Source organism: Phalacrocorax aristotelis, chromosome 16 (genome assembly GCF_949628215.1).
Source record: "Phalacrocorax aristotelis chromosome 16, bGulAri2.1, whole genome shotgun sequence".
NCBI lineage: Eukaryota > Metazoa > Chordata > Aves > Suliformes > Phalacrocoracidae > Phalacrocorax > Phalacrocorax aristotelis.
This window is the reverse complement of record NC_134291.1, coordinates 892,501-917,912: the sequence shown is the minus strand read 5'-3', so window position 1 is coordinate 917,912 and position 25,412 is coordinate 892,501. Positions and strand designations below refer to the sequence as shown.

The following is a 25,412-nucleotide window of genomic DNA, read 5'->3' as shown; positions in this document are numbered from 1 at the left end:
CTTGTCAGGTATGAAAACTCACTTTCCCAAAATCATTCATAGAATCACAGGATTACAGAATGGCTGAGATTGGAAGGGACCTCTAGAGGTCATCTGGTCCAGTCCCCCTGCTCAAGCAGGGGCACCTAGAAGCTGTCCAGGACCATGGCCAGATGACTTTTTACTATCTTTAAGGGTGGAGATGCCACAGCCTTTCTGGACAACCTATTCCAGTGCTTAGTCATCCTCACAGTGAAAAAAGTGTTTCCCAATGTTCTGATGGAGCCTCCTGTGTTTCAGTTTGTACCCATTGCTTCTAGTCCATGCCACTGTGCATGACTGAAAAAAAGCCTGGCTCTGTCTTCTTTACACCCTGTCTCCAGGTATTTATATTCTTTGATGATATCCCCCCTGAGACTTCTTTTCTCCAGGATCCCACAATTCTAGCTCTCTCATCCTTTCCTCATTGGAGAGGTGGTCCGGTCCCTTAATCATCTTCACAGTCCTTTGTTGGACTTTCCAGTATGCCCACATCTCTCTTGTATTGTGGAGCTCAGAACTGAACAAGTACCCCAAGTGTGGCCTCATCAGTGCTGAGCAGAAGGGAAAGATCACCTCTTGAGTTGATGGCAGCGCTTCTCCTAATGCAGCCCAGGACACCGTTAGCCTTCTTTGCAGCAAGGTCACATTGCTGGCTCATGTTCATCTTGATGTCCACCAGGACCACCAGGTCCTTTTCTGTGAAGCTGATTTCCAGCTGGGCCACCCCTGGAAAATATTTGTACCTGGGTTGTTCCTCCTCCACAGGTGCAGGTTCCTTATTGAACTGCATGAGGTTCCTGCCAGACCATTTCTCCAACCTGTCAAGGTCCCTCTGGTTGGCAGCCTCACCCTCTGGTATATCAGCCACTCCTCCCAGTTTTGTGTCATCAGTCAACTTGCTGAGGGTGCACTCTGCCGCATCATCTCAATCATTAATGAAGATATTAAGCATGACTGGGCCTAGTACTGACCCCTAGGGTACACTGTTAGTTATTGGTCTCCAACTAGACTCTGCACTGTTGATCTCAACCCTTTGAGCCTGGCCATTCAGTCAGTTTTCAATCCACCTCACTGTCTGTTCATCCAGCCCATACTTCAACAGCTTCTCTATGAGGATCTTATGGGAGACAGTTTCAAAGGCCTTCCTGAAGTCATGGTCGACAATATCCACTGCTCTGCTCTCACCTACCAGGCCAGTCATTTCATCATAGAGGTGATAAGGTTGATCAAGCATGACTTCCCCTTGGTGAAGCCATACTGACTACTCATGATGATTTTCTTGTCCTTCAGGTGCCTGGAAATTATTTCCAGGATCAGTTGCTCCAAATCCTTCCAGGTTTCAAGGTAAGGCCGACTGGCCTGTTGTTCCCTGGGCCCTCCTTCTTGCTCTTCTTGAAGATAGGAGTGACGATTGCTTTTCTCCAGCCTTCAGGCACTTCTGCTGATCACCATACTTCATCAGAGATTATCAGGAGTGACCTCACAGTTACACCAGCCATCTCCCTCAGAACTTGTGGATGTTTTTCAGGGCCCACGGTCTTTTGTATGTCCAGTTTGCTTAAGTATTCCTTGACCTGATCCTCTTCCTCCAAGGGTATGTCTGCCTTGCTGAGACTTTCTCCCTGCTCTCTGGGACCTAGGATTCATGAAGGTCTTGCTAGCAGCATTCAGTACCTCAGCTTTTTCCATGTCATATGCCCAATCTCTTCAGCAATAGGCCCACATTTTCCCTAGTCTTTCTTTTGTCACCTATGTACTTACAGAAGCCCTTCTTGCTGTTTTTGACATCTTTGGCCAGATTCAACCCCATTTCGGCTTTGGCTTTCCTAACCTCATCCCTGCATGCTCAGACAGTGTCTCTCTATTTCTCCCAGGTAACCTGTCCTTGCTTCCATCCTCTGTATGCTGCCTTTTTGCATCTTGAGTTTTGCTATGAGCTCCTTATTGATCCGTGCAGTCCTCCTGGCACTTTCTTTATCTCAGTTACTACTCCATCCTGACCATACGCATCAGTAAAGGCGAACACTAAAATTACCTGTTGTTATGTATGGTGTTTCATATATTTGAGGCTTATGGGTTAGAGCTCTGTCAGCTAAGAATGAAATACTTCTGGCCTTGGAAAAGCATGTCTAGTTATCTCAGGAATGCCCTTGATGATACAAAACTATGTTCAGTGGGAAAAAGTGAACTGAGAAGAGCTGTGAAAGAATTTTGTGATACTTACACTGAGCAAAGAATGTTGATAAGTGCAAAATAATGTACACAGGAAAAGCAACCCTAACAAATATAGTGATGGACAATGTTCAGATTATGGAGGTGCAGTATTGACACTGCATGTCATCAGAGCTTGAGAGAGAGAAGGTAGAACTAGAAAATTATAAGGGAGAATGTCAAAGCTAAAAAGAACTAAATAATGATTTCCATACAAGGAGAAATAAGATAGGTTAGTGCTATTTGCCTTGTTAAGTGGAGAGGGATTACTGATTTTTTTTCTATTATAGAAAACTAGGGATTGCTAGGGAAATAAGCAGCACTAAAGTAAAGAAAGTATTTTTCAGTAAATTATTTTAAATTATAAATGTCATTGCCAGAGACTTCTTTGGACACCAAAAAGTAAAATTGGTCCTAAACTGATTAAACCAAAAGAACAAAAATCTAACAAAGGCTCTTGAACACAGTCACTTATTCTCCTGTGAATCTCCAAACTCAAGATTTCCAGAATATTGGAAGATATATAAATGAATGTTATTTTATATTTATATCCAGACATGCAATACAATGTAATGAACACTTAGTTTGTATTCTTCTTGACACATGTGCTATATTATGTTACAAGTGAAAGAAGTGAAGCAGAGTAATATTTAATAATCTGATTAAGATAAGCAGTGCAGACAACAGTAAAATCCACATCTCATATCCGAGGTCTGTAAGTAGAGAGCTCTGTACAAGGACAGCTGTCATCAGACTTACTGTGGCCTCAGAAAAAGTTAAGGTATGCACCCAAATGTCACCATGCTTGCCCAGTGAATGATTGTCCCTGCTATCTTAGCTCAGATTCATGGAGCATCTATGGCCTACAGTTATTAGAAGTTACCCTCATCCCTGTAGTCAGCATTAGTTGAAATTCCCTCCTTAGGAGTCTTCTCATATTATTTATAGGAGATTTATTCACATAGCTAATGAGAGACCAAAAATTTCTAATTATATCTAGTAACATCACTTTCCAGTTTTCAGTTAGTTCAGTTTGCCAGACAATACTTTGCCAAAAACAAGGTTTGCCAAAAATGCTTTGCCCAAAGACAGAGGAGGCATCTGTGGCATGTGCTGACCAGACTCTATAAAAGACTCCTTGAATCTGGGCTGTGAAGAGAAAGCTTCATGGTAAGTGCATGTCTGTGGCTGGCAGAAAGGCACAGTGTCCCTGCACTCCATACATCCCACTTCAGCCCTGCTCTCCCGGTGTATGTATTTGTGTCTGCAAGGATAAGATAAAGCATGTATTTGTGTCTGCAACTGTAAGATAAAGCATGTTGGTATTTTCACTTTGTGACCTGCCTGTGGAATTCTGTGCAGCAGTAATGAGGGAGTTGCCATTTCTGCTTTACAGCACTGATCGTCCTCCAGCCTGCAAGGCATCTTCTCATATCCTAAGAGGTAAGAGCCTAATTTACTCACACTAAACGGACAGACAAAAAGGTGGTAGACTTCTGTAGAACAGATTTCTTCATTATGACAAATTTCTGTATACTTTTGTGGGCAATTGCTATATGCCCACATATTCCTGGCTGCTGCTCTGCTATGGTAAATACAACATGCTGATGGTTGTGTAGGCTGTTCATGGCAAGCAAGCTTTCCAAAGTGGCTGTGCTTGAAGCCACTAGCCACTGATGTCATGCCAGGAAATGATTCTTGGGGATTCCTCGTATTTAATTAAGGATCAGTGAGGTAAATGATCTGTTCTGGCACAAAGTCCAGATACATAGAGACAGCCAACAGCACAGAGTATTGCAAAATCTTAAAGGTTTGTAACAAACTGTATGTAATACTGTATATGATACTGGCTGAAAATTTATGTGAAAATACTTTTCAGATGATACTGCAGGGTTATAATCTGCATGTGGGTGTCATACTAAGAAACATGGTAAAATGCAAAAACTAACTAACCAACTAAACAAACAAGCAAACAAACAAAAAATGTACTGCTCCTATTCCTCTGAAACAAAACAGAGTGGAGGATCTGAATGATACTAGGAGTTGTTGCAAATGTTAACATTTGGTTGTCTTATTTAGGTAACTAAAAGTTATGAAAGTCATGACAACATCTAAATAAGTTGCCTGTTTGTCTAACTTCCTAGGAACTCATATGCTTCTATTACTGGACATGTACTGCATTTAGATATCCAGAATTGATTTGTAAATTCTTGAACTAAGGTTTCTAACTCTGCATAGAATTATTTTCACAAAAGTTAGCATACAAAGAAATAATTTGTGATGCAGTATTTTACCTTACTGTAATATCTCTACTTATATACCATTTGCTCACGTACTACTTCCTTGAATTAAGTCACTTGCAACAGATTTCTGCCATTGCCAAGGCAATACCAGTGCATTTGATTTAAGCTGAAAGCCACACTAAAATTTAAGCATGAGATCAAATAAGAATTTAACTACAACATATACTGTCTAAGTTCTTGGACCATGGAACATGGGGGAAAAAAAGTCTTATTTCATTCAGACAGAATAGATCTCTAATATTTCCAGTATGACCTTCTGTGATCATTGAAACTGTTCTATTGCCTACACCCAGGATTCTTTCTAATATAGACCTGGGCATAGCTCTCTGTTTAAACACAGAAACAATTTGTTTGCATCTCTAAGACACCTAAAGGACACAATTTGATAAGCAAAGGGGGCCCAGCTAGTACTGACAAGTACAGCTTACAGCACAGTTAAGATTCACAGGTGGTCTTAACAGTAGGAAAGCAGTTGTACACACCTAACCCCCACTTTATATTCAGAACCTATGCTAAAAAAATGAGGAGGCTGGAATTCAAGCTTCCTTTAGCCTAAGGGGGTCTGATTTGCACCATTCATGCCTTGGACAATTGCCCTTGCCACAAGGCTGTAAGGCATTCTTCATCACAGGTCCTTTCTTTCTGCTGGAGGTGTGCCACCAAGAAGGCAACACACATCAGTATGGCAGGACAACAAATAGGCTGGCAGTTGCTGTAAGTGTGAAGTTGTTTAGAATATGCCCTTGGTGTTTCTGGCCCCAAAAACTCCCCTTTGAGTGACATGGAGTGAGAAGGCGCACACCTTATTTCAAAGACTGATATTATGATCTGGGCTGCTTAAACTGTTTGCAATGAGAAGCAAACAACTCCAGTGAATGATTCAGACCACCAGCAAAAGACATCATGCACTAGTTAGTCCTCAGAACACCTTCTGGACTCACCTACCTCTCTTCTGTGTATAGGCAAGCAAGGTTTTTAATGAGGGCTTTTTGGTTTGGTAAGTCCAGGTAGGTAGTGTGAATATCCTCTTCCTCTGGCAGGGTTCCTCATTGCGATGGTTCGGTTCTGCTTTGGAACGCATTCCTTAATATTTACTTGCAGAAGGTCACAAAACATTTACAGCATGCTTTTAAAGCTTTGAGCTTACAAAATTGCAAGTGCTTTATCTGTGCCACATTCAATCACAGGATCCTTATGGTGTTCCTCCACAGGTGCTTTCATTTTAAATTCTCCTGGTGAAGCCTCCAGTCTTCTGTGGCCTATCAATCTAACTGGAAAAATAACATTTTTGAGGGGGGGTTGGGAGCCCTCAATACAGAATATGAAAAGAATGTAGAAGTTGTCCTACTCAGCTTAACAAGGCATAAATGACTTAGTCATTTTCCAAAGTTATGTAGATGTCTAGAAATGTAAAAAGCGATACAAATTTTCAGTTGACACTTTTCAAAATTTGAATCACATTATAGAACACGTCAGTGCTAGAAATATGTCAGTTCTAGGAGCTTGATATTTATCATCACCATTAGCAACCCAAATGATGGATGAAATGCATCCTCAGGGACTGGGCAGATGAGATCAAACCAAGGGACTCACAAATATGCTACACAGAGACGTTACCCTTAAGAGGACTCCCAAAAGACTTCAGCCTGGAGCTTACAAAACCTCATTAATTTTAAAAGACTCTGAAGCCCTGCATGTAGGAAAGAATAGCCTCATACAACAGGACATGCTGGCTGTTATTTGGCTAGAAAACACCTTTGCAGAAAAGGGTCATGTGCACTGGTGCACATACGTCAGCAGTGTGCCTTTAGGGGAATGCAGGCCTACAGCACATTGTCAGGCACTCGTAGCAGTGTAGTCAGCAGGTAAAGGGAAGTGATTCCTCCCCGGCATTCAGCTCCCACATCTGGAGCACTGTGTCTACTTTGGTGTGCCCTGGTGACAAGAAATACATTGACATTCTGGACTGAGTCCAGCGGAGAGATTCCAACATCGGTAGGAGCAAATGATGTATGAGGAGAGGCTGAAAGGGTGGGATTTGTCCACTCTGGAGAAAAAAAGAAAAAGTGGTTGTCTATCGCCATTTTCAACATAAAGTGTATGGTTATACAGTAAAAAGGGCCAGAATCTTCTTGGATGTCCAGAATGAAAGCATGAGGGACAACAGAGGTATTGCAGCAATAGAAATTTGCATCCAGTATTAGGAAAAAAATTTCACCATCAGGGTGGTCAGACAATAAAGAGGGATGCACAGGGACTGACGAATCTCCATTCTTGGAGATAATCAAAACTTCACTGGAAAAGGCTCTGGGTAACTTGATCCAGTAGCTGTCCTGCTTTGCACAGGGAGGTGGACTAAAGACCTGCCTGAGATTCTTCCCAAATCATACATTCCATGACTGTTTAAGTTTTTCAATAATCTGTGTGGCAACAAAAAACATTGACTCATTTGGGCAACATATCTGCTTTTCCACAGTGATCTCTGCTGACGAGCCACTCCATAAAGTGCAGCCATGTCATCAGACTCTGAGATGGCCATCTTTGGGGCGGCAGCTCCTTACCTCCGAAAGTCAGAAAAGGAGAGAATTGAGGCCCAGAACAAGCCTTTCGATGCCAAGACTTCAGTCTTTGTGGTGCATCCTAAGGAATCCTTTGTGAAAGGGACAATCCAGAGCAAAGAATCAGGAAAGGTCACTGTCAAGACCGAAGGTGGAGAGGTGGGTAAAATGCAAGATTTATGAACATCATTGACTTCCCACTCTGAGATCTTAGATGACATGCATCACTTTCTTTGTCTGACAGACCCTGACCGTGAAGGAAGATCAAATCTTCTCCATGAACCCTCCCAAGTATGATAAAATCGAGGACATGGCCATGATGACCCACCTCCATGAACCCGCTGTGCTGTACAACCTCAAAGAGCGTTATGCAGCCTGGATGATCTACGTAAGTAGCAGCAGCAGCCTTCCTTTGTGTAGCTGGGAGAAACTGCTCTGCCAGGCTACATGGAAGCCAACGTGGTGTCTCCCTTCCTCGCAGACCTACTCGGGTCTCTTCTGTGTCACTGTCAACCCCTACAAGTGGCTGCCGGTGTACAACCCGGAGGTGGTGTTGGCCTACCGAGGCAAGAAGCGCCAGGAGGCCCCTCCACACATCTTCTCCATCTCTGACAACGCCTACCAGTTCATGCTGACTGGTGAGTGGCTCCATCTGCCTCAGAAGGGTTGTACCATGAAATTCTCAGAAGGGATGTTCTGACTCAGCAATATCAAGAGACTTTTTCAAATCTTTCTTGGTTCTGATGCATACATAGTGTTGTGTGTTTTACTATGTTCATATTATTTAAATGAAAGACTCCCCTGTATTCAGTGAGGGGTTTTGGCATTTTGCTTGTTTTAAGTTCATGCTAGCCAGTGAGTGAGTGGCTGTCAGAGTGATTCAATCAAAAAGACATTTTAAAAGTAATCACAGATTTTCCCTGATAAATATGCTGATATTTTCTTTAGCACATCATTAGAGTTTTACTTCAGCCATGGCATTAATCACTGTTAATTTTAACAGGATTTTTTCACATCAGTATTTCTAAAAGGGAAGTATGCTACTACAGGCAGCCAGTGTGTCAGGAAAAACAATAAGCCAAATTGATCAGGTGGAGCAAGGAATATAATTATGTCTATAATGAAAGAGTGAAAGTGAACATAGTATGAGATCCATATGTGGTGTGAAAATTCTTTCTAACGTTGTGAAGTTAGTTCATCAAAGGGCTACAGGAAACATCAATATCAGAAATGTCCAGATCTGTCTTGATAAAATCATGACATGAAAAAATCAATCAGAATTGCATATTGCTGCTAGTTCTGCTTCCACCCTCTCCTTCTTTTCCTCCTCTGTGCTGTTCAGTTCAGAATTATTACCCATGCTCATGATTCCTTTGTTATAGGTTCTTACTATCCCTTTCTCTATTGCTGCTCTAAACACAGTGTGTGTAGCAGAAAATTAAAGCAATAAAATCAGGAAGAATTTACTGTATGCCAGAGCAAAAATACTGTAAAGAGTGCAGCAGGGAAGAAGTAAATGTTACTTTGAAAATCCTTTCAAGGATTTTCATTGTTCACGCAAAAGCATTACTTTGCAAAGATTTGAATTTTAAAAAACTATTACTAGTAAACAGAGCGAAAAGCATGCAGAAATTTTTCTTGTCATAACTTACATTTACTGCATTAATTGTCAGTCTTTTTATGTTCTTCATTTACAAAGTGTCTTTCTGCCTCTTTCACAGATCGCGAGAACCAGTCGATCCTGATCACGTACGTACACTCCCTGCTCGGGTCCCTGAGGGGCTGCCGGGTGCCAGGGGACCTCCTGCCTGACCACATACTCTCTGCTTCTCTCTTTGTTTGGCAGCGGAGAATCCGGTGCAGGGAAGACTGTGAACACAAAGCGTGTCATCCAGTACTTTGCAACAATTGCAGCAAGTGGGGACAAGAAGAAGGAGGAGCAGCAGTCAGGGAAAATGCAGGTGAGTCAGGAAGAACAGACTGACCACTTGCGATGTAATTGCCATGTCAGCTAAATGCTGTAACTGAATAATTGTCATCCCGCAGGGAACGCTTGAGGATCAAATCATCAGCGCCAACCCACTGCTGGAGGCCTTTGGAAACGCCAAGACCGTGAGGAACGACAACTCCTCACGCTTTGTAAGTTTTTGATCAGTTTAGTTGGCATTTACAAGTGAACGTGAATGTCAGAGCAGAAGCTCTCACTTCTGAAGTTTATGGTCAGGTGATTTTATTCATTGAACTAATACTTTCCTCATATTTTTGTCAACTAAAAAGTATCTAAATAGATTATCTAATTAAGAATGTAACTTTAAAAGTGTAGTACAGCAAACATATTTACAAAAGTGTTTACACATGTAAATACGTATAAATATATAGTTTTTAATAATTATGAATATGCATATATTTATAAATATGAATATACACACATACTCCTGGTATTTGTCATGCATACTGTAGATACAGATTTCTATAAATTGATAAATGCAAAAGGAAGGGATGTAGAGAGAGAACGAGGAAAAGACAGACAGGATGGAAATTGTTTGCATCAGATCAGCAAAAATATGAATATCTTGTTTTTTAGACAAGGAAAGAGCAGATCTATTAATCTGACTGTTCAGACCTTGGTACAAGTTGTGTGGGAAGGAATAGGGACAAGGATGTTCTCAAGACTTCCTTTCAGAAACCAAACTACTCTGTGACCTGTCCTTTTGATCATTTTAGTGCAAAAAGCCATTCAAAAATTTTATTAGATGAGCTCTGATTGTCCTTGAGAAATCACAATACCAGTACACAGTCTCAGCCTTAAGTTCTATGTTCTGGGTGCGTTGCCCCTGTCCACACGACTCAGAAAATAACAGCTGCCTTCTGTTTTTCTGCAAGATCAGAAAAACTCATTTAACATTTACACCACCAAAATCTATCTTTACAGCAGCCTATCTGATTAAAAAATGAAAAGGCTACATCTTGACTTTCTCTACATCCACCTGTTTGAAATGACCTAGTAAAAGGCTTGCTTGTGGTTTTCTTGTTCCTTTGTATTCAGGTTATCCACCAAAAAATAACATAGTATTGCCAGTATAGACAGTTTCCTGAAGTAATTTTGCTCTGTTTTGGTTTTTTTAAGAAAAATAAGAAAAAAAAGAATTTAAACCTCTTCTAAGTTTAGATCCTGCCCTCTATGGAGAATGTAAGGTTACATACTTACAATCTTCATGAAATTTCAAAATGCCTTTTTTCTTTCCTTTCTAAAGGGCAAATTCATTCGAATCCACTTCGGAGCCACAGGCAAACTGGCTTCTGCTGACATTGAAACATGTAAGAGACCTCCTGACCTGATCACACTGCTTTCTCCCTTTCCACCTCAGTGTACTTTCTTAGGCCTAACTCTGACCTACCATCCTTGCCAGATCTGCTGGAGAAGTCCAGAGTCACTTTCCAGCTCAAGGCAGAAAGAAGCTACCACATATTCTATCAAATCATGTCCAACAAGAAGCCAGAGTTAATAGGTAGGAAGTATTATAAATTGTTTGATATAATGTGAACATGTTTAACATTTATATCTTCTTTCCTATGCCCGGATATGTCCTATTCCTCTTTACAGACATGCTTCTCATCACCACCAATCCATATGACTACCAATTTGTGAGTCAAGGTGAGATCACTGTTGCCAGCATTAATGACCAGGAGGAGCTGATGGCTACAGATGTAAGTGAAACAGAGCATATTGGTATGGTGAAAGTTCCATTTAATGGCCTAGAAGTTTGACTAATTCTGTTGCCAGAGCGCCATCGACATCCTGGGCTTCACAGCTGATGAGAAAACAGCCATTTACAAGCTGACAGGGGCTGTCATGCACTACGGGAACCTGAAGTTCAAGCAGAAGCAGCGTGAGGAGCAGGCAGAGCCGGACGGCACAGAAGGTATTAACAAAATCTAGAACTCCTAATAACGGAAACAGTTATAGAGCTGGCAGTTGGTATTCAGGTATCTTGCTCCAATTTACTTTCATAAAGTCATAAATCTCTGCTTACATAATATTCACACTTCTCAATTTCCCTTCAAGCTATGACAAGATTGCAGTGCTGAAACCTGCAGCTACGTCTTAGACGACATCCGCTTACACTGGTCACTTCTCCTCTGAAACTGTCTCTCTCTCTTTTTGTGCATAGTTGCTGACAAGGCTGCCTACCTGATGGGTCTGAACTCAGCAGACCTGCTCAAGGCCCTCTGCTACCCCCGAGTCAAGGTTGGGAATGAGTATGTGACCAAGGGTCAAACTGTGCAGCAGGTAACAACCAGCTGGTGACTGGGAACCTCTGGCTTGTATCACTTACTAGTTGCTCCAGATATTGTTTTTTATTCTGCTGCATTCTTCTTTATTTTAGGTGAACAATTCAGTGGGTGCTCTGGCAAAGGCTGTCTATGAGAAGATGTTCCTGTGGATGGTTGTTCGCATCAACCAGCAGCTGGATACGAAGCAGCCCAGACAGTACTTCATTGGTGTCTTGGACATTGCTGGCTTTGAGATCTTTGATGCAAGTACCACAGAAATCATAGCAAAATCCTGAAAAGGCAATTAGGGCTCAAGAGAGACCAGAGGATTATGATCAATATTTTGGAAACATTCCATTTCATTGCGATTTCATATCAAGCTTTGTGGTTTGGGTTTTGGTTTTTTGTTTGTAGTTTTTTTTTTTTGAAAAAAAAAAAAGCTTACTTTTTTATTTTCTGGAAATTATTTCCTTCTTTGTATATGTCACTGCTTTTTTCTCCAGCACAATCCATGAGCTTCAATGAATCTGCATGTAATAGCTTTGTGTGATACACAAGGAAAAGCAGCTGCCTTTTACCTAATTAGCACAAATGTTGTAGATTTTCAATAAATTTAGCTTAATATTAAAAAAAAACCATTGAAAAATAGCACACAAATACCAAAGATACAGTATTACAGGGTGTAGAAAGAGAAAGGTAGACTTAAGTCCCACTCAAAATTGTGCCAAGACTTAGGAAAATTGGCAATATTTATCCTTTGCTTCTGAAGAGCCAAAGGGTGATTCCAACATGAAGAATGCATTGGCTGCTTTTAGTGCAGACAGACAAGTTCTATAGACAGTTGGGGAAAGTACTGGAGTCCAAACCAGGACTGGTAAACACTGACAACATCTAATTTTTTTTGTAAGGCAATGGGAAAATTTACATAATACAAGAGAAAGAGTGATGTAAATTGCACCTTGATAGGGATAAGACCTCCAAATCATTTTGGGATTTGATTTAAAAATAAATTATATATATAAATATCATTCAGGAGGAAAAAAAACAGAAAGAGAATAAAATACCCCAATGTCTTTAAAAATAGTTACTGGGATGTTTTAAAATTTCAAAATTCTCTGTTTTAACTGGGCACCCCTGCATGGGATTCTGAGTGCACAGGAGAAAGAGATGCAGGCAGTTCATCATGAGAATAAGCAAATATTTTCTTTGCTCTAAGCAGTTCAACAGCCTGGAGCAGCTGTGCATCAACTTCACCAATGAGAAACTGCAACAGTTCTTCAACCACCACATGTTCGTGCTGGAGCAGGAAGAGTACAAGAAGGAAGGAATTGAGTGGGAGTTCATTGACTTTGGGATGGACCTGGCTGCCTGCATTGAGCTCATTGAAAAAGTACGCTGTTACATTTAAGATTTTGTTATTTCTTTTTTATGAAGGAATTTTAGGATTTTTCTTAAACTTTACTTTTTATTGCCCTAGTGCTTCACAAACCTACCTGTTATTATCCTTTTATGTTCTTGGCTATTTTTATTCAAAAAGTACCTTTTCATTTCAAATATTGTATGTATTCAGAAAGAGATATCTAAGGAGCTTTGTGATTAGGCTACAAATGAAGCAACTTTAGGCTACACATTAACTACATTATTATGCATTTTTTTAAAATTAACTATAATTTTCTTTGTTTGGCAATAGAAGAATTAATGTGATCACACATAATCTGATGTCAAGGATTCTCAGTAGGTGTGTTTTCTAGTCTACAAAGATGAAAGACCTCTTTTCAGAAAGCCAGACACAATTTTCAGTATTATGATTATGTTTTCAATAGTAATACTGTGATTTCTGAAACACAATTTCTAAATAGAATCACAGATGTATAAAGAAAATAGGTACTGGAGGACAGGGATGAATGGAATCACCACTATGAGCTGACACTGTTTTTTGTAACATCCTTTTGTATAGGAACGAAAAGACAGCGATATCTCATAAAAAAATAAGGTTTCAGTAGGTAGCTGAAAGATCCATTGATCTGTTGAACAAAGGTCAATTTTAGTAAAACTCCTTCATCTACACAAATTTATTTTTTGTAGATTATGTGTTTTGGGAAGGCATTAATGCAAAAAAAAATCCTTCTGATTCATCAGAGTCTGTAAATTATTGAGAAAAATTTGTATGATCATTGTGACACTATCAGTTCAGAAATGTATTATTTTCCGAGACAAATTCATATTTTCCCTAGAACTGTATGTGCAAAACTTAACCTAGATTTGTCCCACTTTTGATCCAAAAATTTAATCCCTTTCTCAGTTTCCTGTGTCTTACTGCAGTCTCCTTCTGAAGGCAGATCAGTATTTTATCACTGTTATTTTTTGTTGCTTCTCCCAGCCCATGGGCATCTTCTCCATCCTGGAAGAGGAGTGCATGTTCCCCAAGGCAACTGACACCTCTTTCAAGAACAAGCTCTATGACCAACATCTGGGCAAGTCCAACAACTTCCAGAAGCCTAAACCTGGAAAAGGCAAGGCTGAGGCCCACTTCTCCCTGGTGCACTATGCTGGCACAGTGGACTACAACATCTCTGGCTGGCTTGAGAAGAACAAGGATCCCTTGAATGAAACTGTCATTGGGTTGTATCAGAAATCCTCTGTGAAGACACTGGCATTACTTTTTGCCTCTGCTGGAGGAGAGGCAGGTCAGCTTTCTGAAATGTCATCTCTCTGTTGCACAGTGGTTCTGCAAAATTGTGGAATCATGAATGGACACCAAAGCCATAAATGTTTCATTATCTTCACTATTTCAGAGGCCAGTGGAGGTGGTGGTGGTGGCAAGAAGGGTGGTAAGAAGAAGGGTTCTTCTTTCCAGACTGTCTCAGCTCTTTTCCGGGTAAGTGCACACCTTATCTTTTCAACTATGCAAATTAGAATTAAACTGCACTTTAAACCAGCTCAGCCACAGTAAAAAAAAAACAACCAAACAAACAAAAAAAAGGAAAAACAAAACAAACAAAGAACTTTTGTTCAGAGCTTCATGAAAAAAGAAAAAAATATATAGGAAGAAATGACACTGTAAAGTCCTAATGTTACACTTAAAATAAACAATTTACCCATAAAACACTATTAAGTACTCATCACTCTATCTCTCATTGGGTTCATGGCAACTTTTTATCTTATCCCAAAAGGTGATGTTCAATTTTCTGAATCAGAGGGGATTGACCTATTGATGGAGGTATTATCAGTTGATAATTTTCAGCCCAGTGCATCTCCATTGATAGGCTTTTTATGCAAAGTTCAAAGAGTTAGTTTTCCTGTATTTTCATATGAACTCACACTGAATCATGCTCCCACAGGAGAACTTAAACAAGCTGATGACCAATCTACGCAGCACTCACCCCCATTTTGTCCGTTGCATCATCCCAAATGAAACAAAAACACCTGGTAAGGCGCTCAAGCAGAAAAGAAAGAAAACTTCCTCTGATACAGCCATTCCTCTCTGCACTGGAAACTGGTATTTGATTATGCTCTGAATTGCTAGGTGCCATGGAGCATGAACTGGTTCTTCACCAGCTGCGGTGTAACGGCGTGCTGGAAGGCATCAGAATTTGCAGGAAAGGTTTCCCCAGCAGAGTTCTCTATGCTGACTTCAAACAGAGGTAAGAGCACTGCGCTTCTCGGCATCACTGAAAACAATGTTGGTTCATTCATACAGACCCATACATGCTGGACTCTGTTGTCAAAAATAGCTATAAATGAGCTGGTGGGTTTCAGTAGCTCGTGTGTGTTGGTTGGGAAAAACCAGCCTTCTCTTCCTCTTTCTCTCCTCACAGATATAAGGTGCTTAATGCCAGTGCGATCCCAGAGGGACAGTTCATTGATAGCAAGAAGGCTTCTGAGAAGCTCCTTGGGTCAATCGATGTGGACCACACCCAGTACAAATTTGGCCACACCAAGGTACAAACCCTCCCTGACTCTCTTACTGTGTGCCTGTGCTTTGCTCTACCTGACTGTGACCTGCTACAACATTCCTTTCTCAAGGTGTTCTTCAAAGCTGGGCTGCTGGGACTCCTGGAGGAGATGAGGGATGAGAAGCTGGCACAGCTCATCACCCGCACACAGGCCAGGTGCAGGGGCTTCCTGATGAGAGTGGAGTACCAGAGAATGGTGGAGAGGAGGTAGACATTCCTCATCTTCAGTTAAAGTCACTGTACTTGGGGGAAAGTGTTGGCATTTATCATACTGAAAATTTTCAACGTACATTTTAACTATGCTTCAGGGAGTCCATTTTCTGCATTCAGTACAATGTTCGTGCATTCATGAATGTGAAGCACTGGCCCTGGATGAAGCTGTTCTTCAAGATCAAGCCCTTGCTGAAGAGTGCAGAATCTGAGAAGGAGATGGCCAACATGAAGGGGGAGTTTGAGAAAACCAAGGAAGAGCTTGCAAAGTCTGAGGCAAAGAGGAAAGAGCTGGAGGAGAAAATGGTGAAACTGGTGCAGGAAAAAAATGATCTGCAGCTCCAAGTGCAGGCTGTGAGTATCACTATTTATTTCCCACTCAGAAGAGGAGTCTACATAAACACTGCTCTTTCAAAAGCAGAAGGTCTGATTCTAGATGACCAAATGTCAATTGTTTGTTGAATTATGCATCATATTGACTGCAAATCTGAAGTAACTAGTGTCTCACAGTAGCATGGTGAGCCTTCTGACAGCAAGTCCAAAGAGGTAGGGAGCTCCAAGTGGGAGTCAGTGCACTTGCTTTCTGAGGAAGAAGCTGTCTATAGGTAGCCAAGATGAAATACTCAGGAGAGTGTTGTGCCTGAAGATCCAGCTCTCTTTGAGCAGGTGAGTCCTGCAGGCAGTAGCTCTTTCTCATGAGGATTAATTCATTTTGGACAGTAAATATAACCTAGAATTCAAATTGATGCTTGTAAATTCAGCTGCTTAGTAACCAATGTATGATTGTTTATTCAGGATGTGGGAAATATGGTTTGCAATTTCTTCCCAATCTAAAAAGAAATTAATCCAGAGTTCCTGCTTCTGAACAAAAGTCTCATCTTCCGGGATTGTTCTATGGTCTTTTGCTGTTCTCAGGACTGCTTAGTATTGCCATGCAAGATCAAAAGGAACAGGTAGATACACCCTGATACAGGCAGACGTTGAACCTCCCTGGTGAAATGGCTGCCCGAGTCCTGCCCATCCTGCTTTAATCCATAACCCTTAAATGCAAAATGTGTATATCAAATTTGGAGATCATATGTAAGTATAATAATATTAAACCACCATCTCTGGGTAGGCACTTCACATCTCTGTATTATTTAGACATAATTTAGTACAACACAGAATAAAAAGCAGGTGAGTAATCAAGCAAAATCTTTCATTTCTGAGTAATGCAGTGATTTCCATCTGAAACCTGGATTTTCATCATATGTCATGTGGTAAATTTGTTATAAACAATATCCCATAAACCTTGTAGGCACATCAAATTTATAAAAATATGTTATTATTTTAAAATATAATCCAACGATATTTGATATTCAAAGCCCATCTTACAAAGCAATTCTAAATTACCCATAAAATTATTGAAAGCATTGAAATTACCAAATACATTATTCACGTTTCCCCTAGTTACATAGTGATTTGAGTCTTCAGTTAGAAAATGGGAAACCTAGGGTTTTTTCCTCAGTCTAAAAGAGAAAATTAGACACAGATTTTGGTCTCCTTACTTATAAAGGTATCTCAGTTAAACTCCTTTATGACAAAGCTATTCAAATGAAATACCAAAGACTGAAGGAATAGAAAGCCGGCTGAAATCAGCATTGAAAACTCCAACAGATATGCTGGAAATATGACAAATACGCATGTTTTTTAAAAGCCAATATGTCTTTATTATGTGCAGTAATTTTAATGAACGTAGAAGAGTGATATTCCTTTTTATATACGTTTTTCTCTTGAGAGTAATAAACCCTTTACTTCCTCATGTAACACTGGGTAGAGCACGACTTACAAAAGGGAAGCCACTGATTACTCTATATGAAGCAAAAAGCTTGCAAGTTCATTCCAGTGCAAACTTAATAACAGAAATGCTCTCTTCTTTGGATGCCTGTAAGGGCATGACATAATCTCACACCTACAAACTCTGAGAGATATTTTAAAAAGAGTGAAAGGAAAATGAACTCATTCCAAACTTTGCATAACTATTTCATAAATACTTCCCACACAGAAAAATTGACGACATTGTTGAGCTGTTGCAATGGAAGGGCTATTTCACACATAGCTGTCACATATGTCAATTCACTAAGATAAAACACAAAGAAGAGAAACTTTCAAATATTCTAAAAACACAAAATCGGTGTCTCCCCACCAGGAAGCAGATAGCCTGGCTGATGCTGAGGAAAGATGTGACCAGCTCATCAAAACCAAAATCCAGCTGGAAGCCAAAATTAAGGAGGTGACTGAAAGAGCCGAGGATGAGGAGGAAATTAATGCTGAGCTGACAGCCAAGAAGAGGAAACTGGAGGATGAATGTTCAGAGTTGAAGAAAGATATTGATGACCTTGAGTTAACGCTGGCCAAGGTTGAGAAGGAAAAGCATGCCACTGAAAACAAGGTATGAGGCACAACCTGTCCCTCTCACTCCAAAAAAAGAGCACTGTGCTGTTACAGGTCTTCTGTATCTACTTCCTTTCTTTACACTTGCTCCCTTCTTCTCAAAGGTGAAAAACCTGACAGAGGAGATGGCAGCCCTGGACGAGACCATTGCCAAGCTGACAAAAGAGAAGAAAGCCCTCCAAGAGGCCCATCAGCAGACACTGGATGACCTGCAGGCAGAAGAGGACAAAGTCAATACGCTGACCAAAGCTAAGACCAAGCTGGAGCAGCAAGTGGACGATGTAAGCACGCAGGCATAGAGCAAGGACAGGACAGGTATGGAGTGAGACGTGGCTGGCAGAGCACCGATGGTCTTGTTCTGTTTAGCTGGAGGGGTCCCTGGAGCAAGAGAAGAAACTGCGCATGGACCTTGAGAGAGCCAAGAGGAAACTCGAGGGAGACCTGAAGCTGGCCCATGACAGCATAATGGACTTGGAAAATGATAAGCAGCAGCTGGACGAGAAACTGAAGAAGTGAGTGTGTCTGTGGGGCACCTGAGTGCTGGGCTGGGGCGCTTGGGTGGTTTTGTTCAGGCACTAACATGGCTTTCTTTGCCCAAAGGAAAGACTTTGAAATCAGCCAGATCCAGAGCAAAATTGAGGATGAGCAAGCCCTGGGCATGCAATTACAGAAGAAGATCAAGGAGCTGCAGGCAAGTCTGTGTCCCTTCCCCTCTCTCACCCAGTCTCAGCTCAGGTAGGAGGAGGGCCTGGGTGCGAAGGGTCCCTAATGTTCCTCAGGCTCGTATTGAGGAACTGGAGGAGGAAATTGAGGCAGAGCGAACCTCTCGGGCAAAAGCAGAGAAGCATCGGGCTGACCTCTCGAGGGAGCTAGAGGAGATCAGCGAGCGCTTGGAGGAAGCAGGAGGGGCTACGGCAGCTCAGATTGATATGAACAAGAAGCGTGAGGCAGAATTTCAGAAGATGCGCCGCGACCTCGAAGAGGCCACGCTGCAGCATGAAGCGACGGCTGCCACTCTGCGGAAGAAGCATGCGGACAGCACCGCTGAGCTTGGGGAGCAGATCGACAACCTGCAACGGGTGAAGCAGAAGCTGGAGAAGGAGAAGAGTGAGCTGAAGATGGAGATTGATGACTTGGCCAGCAACATGGAGTCTGTCTCCAAAGCCAAGGTACGCAAATACTTTATACCAAATACAATTCTGCCCCGATAGAATTCTATAGAATGCAACTTCCTCCACCTGCTATTATTAAGAATGTGAATGGTTAATACTTCCTCTTCCTTATGTTGATACACAGGCAAATCTGGAGAAGATGTGTCGCACACTGGAAGATCAACTAAGTGAGATTAAGACAAAAGAAGAAGAGCACCAACGCATGATCAATGACCTCAATGCTCAAAGAGCTCGTCTCCAGACAGAATCAGGTGAGACATACACAGCTCTCATTTGCAAATGAATAATGTCAGTGAGTTATTGCAGAAATGACCCTTCTGAGCAATGATCTCTCCCGCATACTTTGTCTCCCCTGTAATGAGAAATGCTTGAAATGGCAACATAAGCTTCTGCTAGGTCTGCTAATGACATAATTAACAGCCCTAAATGTTCACAATACTGTCACGAATGGCAATAAAAGGCTTGTGTATCTGCAAACTTTTCCAGGTGACTATTCGCGCCAGGTGGAGGAGAAAGATGCTCTGATTTCTCAGCTGTCAAGAGGCAAGCAGGCTTTCACACAACAGATTGAGGAACTCAAGAGGCACTTAGAGGAAGAGATAAAGGTGAGAAGGATTTCCATATTGTGTCTTTTCCATTTTATTCTTCCTCGCTAATAAGTGTTTTAGACATTTATGCATGTACAGAACTATCATGATGAGACAGGAAAAATCTAGTTAGGTAATTCAGCTCAAGTCTTCATAAGTTAGCTATTCCCCATAGTTTATCCTTTTTTTTTTTTTCCTCACTCCCAGCTTATTTCCCCAATGAATCGATTATCACGTCCACAGAAGTATAAACAAGCATCCAATAACATTTCAGTCAGGAGATTTCCCAGGACATTTCCATGTATTGCCCCAATACTCTGTTGCTGCAGGCCAAGAGTGCCCTGGCCCACGCCTTGCAGTCTGCTCGCCACGACTGTGACTTGCTCCGGGAACAGTATGAGGAGGAGCAGGAAGCCAAGGGGGAGCTGCAGCGCGCCCTGTCCAAGGCCAACAGCGAAGTGGCCCAGTGGAGAACCAAATACGAGACAGACGCTATTCAGCGCACGGAGGAGCTGGAGGAGGCCAAGTACGTGGGAAAGTGGGGAAGGCTGGCAGAGGCTAAGAATAGAAATTGGAGGAGACCACTGTGATATTGTCAGGAAGAAGCTGATTTTCTTCTTTGGGGTGGGATGGCAGGAGGATAGGAAATTCATCATGTAATGCATGTGAGTTGGAAGGAAAAAAAAAAAAAAAGAGGCACATATGTGCAGGAGACAGAGAATAGCAGATAGAAACCATGTAGTATTTAGGCAAATAGAAGAGGATGTGGACCACAGATTCCGAAGTGGCTAAGTATGCTGTTGAGAAAAGCAACACAGTAAAAATTTCTCCTTGCTTGCTAACAGTGAGCTATGCTTATCACCTCCCAGGAAGAAGCTGGCACAGCGCCTGCAGGATGCAGAGGAACACGTTGAAGCCATCAATTCCAAATGTGCCTCCCTGGAAAAGACAAAGCAGAGGCTGCAGAATGAAGTGGAGGACTTGATGATTGATGTGGAGCGATCGAACGCTGCCTGCGCAGCTCTGGATAAGAAACAGAAGAACTTTGACAAGGTCTGTTGGGCTCCAGATGTGGGGTTCCTGGGCAGAGCATCCCCTCCTGATTGCCACATCCATACCGAGGTCCTCCTTCTCTTCAGATCCTGGCAGAATGGAAGCAGAAGTATGAGGAAACGCAGGCTGAGCTGGAAGCCTCCCAGAAGGAGTCTCGCTCTCTCAGCACAGAGCTCTTTAAGATGAAGAATGCCTATGAGGAGTCCTTGGACCACCTGGAAACGCTGAAGCGTGAGAACAAGAACTTGCAGCGTAAGTCCCTGGCCCTCTGCTGCTGGCAGGGCTTTCCCACGATCCACCACTACCCACCGCTCCACAGGGGCCTGTGCCTCCAGCTCTGCACAGATGCCTGTCACCGTGGTGTGGCAGGACCCTTCCCATTCTGCTCTGGGCCTGACCGTGCCGTGGGTCTTTGTTTGCACAGAGGAGATTTCCGACCTCACGGAGCAGATTGCGGAGGGAGGAAAAGCGATTCATGAGCTGGAGAAAGTCAAGAAACAGATTGAGCAGGAGAAGTCTGAACTCCAAGCCTCACTGGAGGAAGCTGAGGTACATGCCCAAAATTGTTGTTTTCCAAACAGAGGAACTGAGGAGCAGTGCGAGAAGTAAAAGCTTGGGACTGTCAAGGAAAGTCAAGGCCTCACTTTCCACACCATCCACAGCAAAACAGTCCCATTTTTCTGTGTAGGAGGTAGTTTGGAAGAGAACGGCTGTAGGAAAGAAATCCCTTCCTTGACACAATGTTTTTCTCTTATTCAGGCCTCCCTAGAGCATGAAGAGGGGAAGATCCTGCGCCTCCAGCTTGAGCTCAACCAGGTGAAGTCTGAGATTGACAGGAAGATAGCAGAGAAAGATGAGGAGATCGACCAGCTGAAGAGAAACCACCTCAGAATTGTGGAGTCCATGCAGAGCACCCTGGACGCTGAGATCAGGAGCAGGAATGAAGCCTTGCGACTGAAGAAGAAGATGGAGGGAGACCTGAATGAAATGGAGATCCAGCTGAGCCACGCCAACCGCCAGGCTGCAGAGGCACAAAAGAACCTGAGAAACACACAGGCGGTGCTCAAGGTATGGCACAATGAAACATGTGCTCACTGGGTTCTGAACCAAACCTGAAAAATTTTCCTGCGCTACAATTCTATCAGTTCTATATTGATGTGAAAAGAGTAAATAAAATAGGAAATATATGCCTTACAATCTGTCTTCTCTCTCTTACCAGGATACCCAGATACACTTGGATGATGCTCTCAGGTCACAGGAGGACCTGAAGGAGCAGGTGGCCATGGTGGAGCGCAGGGCAAACCTGTTGCAGGCTGAAATTGAGGAGCTACGGGCAGCCCTGGAGCAGACGGAGCGGTCAAGGAAAGTGGCTGAGCAGGAACTGATGGATGCAAGTGAGAGAGTTCAGCTCCTCCACACTCAGGTAAATTCTAGGGTTGAATATTTATAATATCTGCAGTTCTTAGAAAACTGACATTATCATCAAGTTTATTTTCATTTTTAACACCTATATGTAACTCTCTTCTGTAGTTATCATCACTATTAATCAGCACTGCATATTCTTCATGTAAAACATTAATAAATCTGTAATATAAAATAAGCAATTTGTTTTTTCTAAATGTGATATAAAGCCGTTGGAGAAAACACTGTGATTTTTCTTGTTGCACAGAACACCAGCTTGATCAACACCAAGAAGAAGCTGGAAACAGACATTGCCCAAATTCAGGGTGAAATGGAGGATACGATCCAGGAAGCCCGCAATGCTGAAGAGAAGGCCAAGAAGGCCATCACAGATGTGAGTCGGGGGCTCCTTTCATCGCTGGTGGTGGATGTATTCTCCCCCAAACCGTCTCCAGCTCCAAAATGGCTTTGACCCTTTGCTCTCCTCAGGCAGCCATGATGGCCGAAGAGCTGAAGAAGGAGCAGGACACCAGCGCCCACCTGGAGAGGATGAAGAAGAACCTGGACCAGACGGTGAAGGACCTGCAGCACCGCCTGGATGAAGCTGAGCAGTTGGCGCTGAAAGGAGGCAAGAAGCAAATCCAGAAGCTGGAGGCCAGAGTGCGTAGGGCTGGTATTCGTGCACGTGCAAGCCTGTCACGTGAGCAGCCAGCGGGGAAGCTCCAAAGATGGGCCTCTCATTGCAGGTGCGGGAGCTGGAAGGGGAGGTTGATGCTGAGCAGAAGCGCAGCGCTGAGGCCGTGAAGGGCGTGCGCAAGTACGAGAGGAGGGTGAAGGAGCTGACCTACCAGGTAAGGCAGGAGGCCTCCTTGGGCTGACCCAGTTTTCTCACAGCAAGACAAATTTTGCACTCACCAGCCCCAAGAGGAGTTGTTGACCTTAAATGGTGGCGAACCAAAAATTCACTCTCTTTCCTGTTTGCCAACGGCTTTAGTCTGAGGAAGACCGCAAGAATATTCTGAGGCTGCAGGATCTGGTGGACAAGCTGCAGATGAAGGTGAAATCCTACAAGAGACAAGCTGAGGAGGCTGTAAGTACTGCTTGGAGAATGGGCAAGCATTGCTTTCTGTAGGTGTCACACAGGTGGTAGGAGATAAATATCACAGGTTTAGAAAATGCTGGTGATTAACAATCAAGGGTTTTAGGGGCTTGACATCCAGAGAAACCCCCCTAATACCTGAGCACCAAACAAGTGGGAGAAGAATTAGACAAATGACAAACCCAAGGGGCAAAATTGCTTCTCAGGCATGACACAGTACTGGTGAAGGTTGTCACAGTGGGGTCCTGAATAAGAGAGGATGAGGAGGTCTGTGTGAGGCTTATTTGTAAGCAGTGGTGGGTGGGGGCTGGAGATCTGTGCCTTCCCCCAGGGAAGGGCTGCAGCCTGGCGAGGCCCAGGCGTGGGAGGAGTGAAACCCGTGCCCTGGGCTCCTCACCACCGACTCCCTCTCCCCTCACAGGAGGAGCTGTCCAATGTCAACCTCTCCAAGTTCCGCAAGATCCAGCACGAGCTGGAGGAAGCCGAGGAGCGGGCTGACATTGCAGAGTCGCAGGTCAACAAACTCCGAGCAAGGAGCCGGGAGTTTCATGGCAAGAAGATAGAAGAGGAAGAGTGAGGATGCCATGAGGCAGCAAAGTGACCTGAGGGCTGCACAAAATGTGAACCTCTTGGTCACTTTCTTCTGTAATTAGTCTTTGTACCCACGTCAATGTCTAGAGAATAAAGACTGTAGATTCCTTTGCATACAAAGCATAAGCAGTACTTTTGGTTGTTACAGTTCAATTTTGCAGTTACTTCTGTTCTGGTTGTTTTTAAACAATTAATTTCAAGAGGAAGCTCCAGAAATCTATTTATTTTCCAGAGTAAGATCCAGAAAATGTACTATTCCAGGTACTCTAACAGTTACAGTCCTCACAGCAAACACATTTTTTTGCACTACACTTCAGTGTTTCCCAGCAATGAATTGTAATATAGAGTTAGAATTATTTTTTATAAGAAAAGAAATAGTAAACTAATGTTTTACAAGGTTTACAAGGGTAGTTATCAAGAGGAAGTGGTTTTGATTACCTAAAACTGGAAATGAGAACAACTCTGAGAACATGATAGCATGGAAGAAATATCTGAGTCTGACACTAGGAGAATACAGGGAAAGACTAAACATCGAAGCTTCACACTGCCAGCAACTTTTGCAGCAATGGATGAGTTTTTTGTATAAGCGACCTGAACGCTGGGTGGAAAGAAGTAGTCAACAGTCACTGACTTTTTATCCCTCAAGGGGTAATAATGCAAACAATTAAAATCAGAATATAATGTATGGGCAGGATAAAAGCAAGGTAAAGCCATGAAGAAGAGCTTCAAGGCAGAAAGGATGGCTGCTGAACCCACCCGTGAGGGGGCTGTGCAGTCTGAGCAAATGGCAAGTCTGTACACCACTGGTGACCTTACCCTGAAGCAAAGAGCATTGTACCCACTAGGAGATAACAATTACAGTAACATTAGTGCCTCATTTATCTTGAATAGGTGTTTAACAAAGGCAGCTGCCTAATTACCTACACAGGAAGCAGCATTGAACCTTAAAAAACACAAGAACCGTTCTGGCAGCACTGACCCTGGTGCATCCATCGTGTAGCCACTAAGGACAGATTCTACAAGCAGATGTCAGGAATGATAAAGGAGACTTGGCTCTCTGTCAATACAGGCACACTCATGGGTCCCTCAAGGTTCCTGGCTAGCTCTACACTGCAACATTCCCAGGGAGTACTTCAAGAAGCCGTGAAGTTGCTGGGGAAGGGATCTGAAGCTGCTGGAGGGGAGGTGGGGAGGAGACAGCAGGAAGCACTGACCAAGTGTGTTTGCAGCAACAGCATTCAGGATTAGGAGGCCCTCCCTCTCCCAAACACGCTGAGGACTACACCCAAGGAATACACCCATGTTATAACTAAATATGGAAGTACTTTTCTAAGCAGCAGCTGAATATATTTAAAGAAAAGATGACAGCCTGTGTTGACTCTTGTGTCCTTGTAAGTGATGCTCTTGAGAGACAGCATCTTTATGTGTGAAGCTGTGACATCTGCATCAATGCCAGCAATATCTGGGCACCAAGGAAGGGAAACCACCCCTCTGCTCTCTCCCTTCCCACAGTATACTCCCAAGGAATAGGTGGGATTCTTT

General features: G+C 42.7%; 1 protein-coding gene across 1 annotated transcript; it reads left to right on the top strand.

The window, feature by feature from the left end:
* The first annotated feature begins 3,551 nt into the window (after nucleotides 1-3,551).
* Nucleotides 3,552-23,990, top strand: LOC142065109 (myosin heavy chain, skeletal muscle, adult-like). Its single transcript, XM_075110953.1, has 39 exons — nucleotides 3,552-3,675; nucleotides 7,012-7,252; nucleotides 7,338-7,481; nucleotides 7,575-7,731; nucleotides 8,815-8,842; nucleotides 8,940-9,054; nucleotides 9,140-9,232; nucleotides 10,348-10,411; nucleotides 10,504-10,602; nucleotides 10,698-10,801; nucleotides 10,878-11,016; nucleotides 11,266-11,384; nucleotides 11,482-11,631; nucleotides 12,588-12,758; nucleotides 13,749-14,055; nucleotides 14,164-14,246; nucleotides 14,710-14,797; nucleotides 14,895-15,012; nucleotides 15,187-15,310; nucleotides 15,395-15,531; nucleotides 15,633-15,888; nucleotides 17,723-17,965; nucleotides 18,072-18,248; nucleotides 18,334-18,479; nucleotides 18,568-18,658; nucleotides 18,747-19,136; nucleotides 19,264-19,390; nucleotides 19,626-19,744; nucleotides 20,056-20,252; nucleotides 20,596-20,779; nucleotides 20,866-21,031; nucleotides 21,204-21,328; nucleotides 21,539-21,847; nucleotides 21,999-22,202; nucleotides 22,449-22,574; nucleotides 22,670-22,840; nucleotides 22,927-23,031; nucleotides 23,175-23,270; nucleotides 23,701-23,990. Exons 2-39 carry the CDS (start codon nucleotides 7,049-7,051, stop codon nucleotides 23,854-23,856), a joined length of 5,832 nt encoding a protein of 1,943 aa, XP_074967054.1. The 5' UTR covers nucleotides 3,552-3,675; nucleotides 7,012-7,048; the 3' UTR covers nucleotides 23,857-23,990.
* The last annotated feature ends 1,422 nt before the right edge of the window (nucleotides 23,991-25,412 follow it).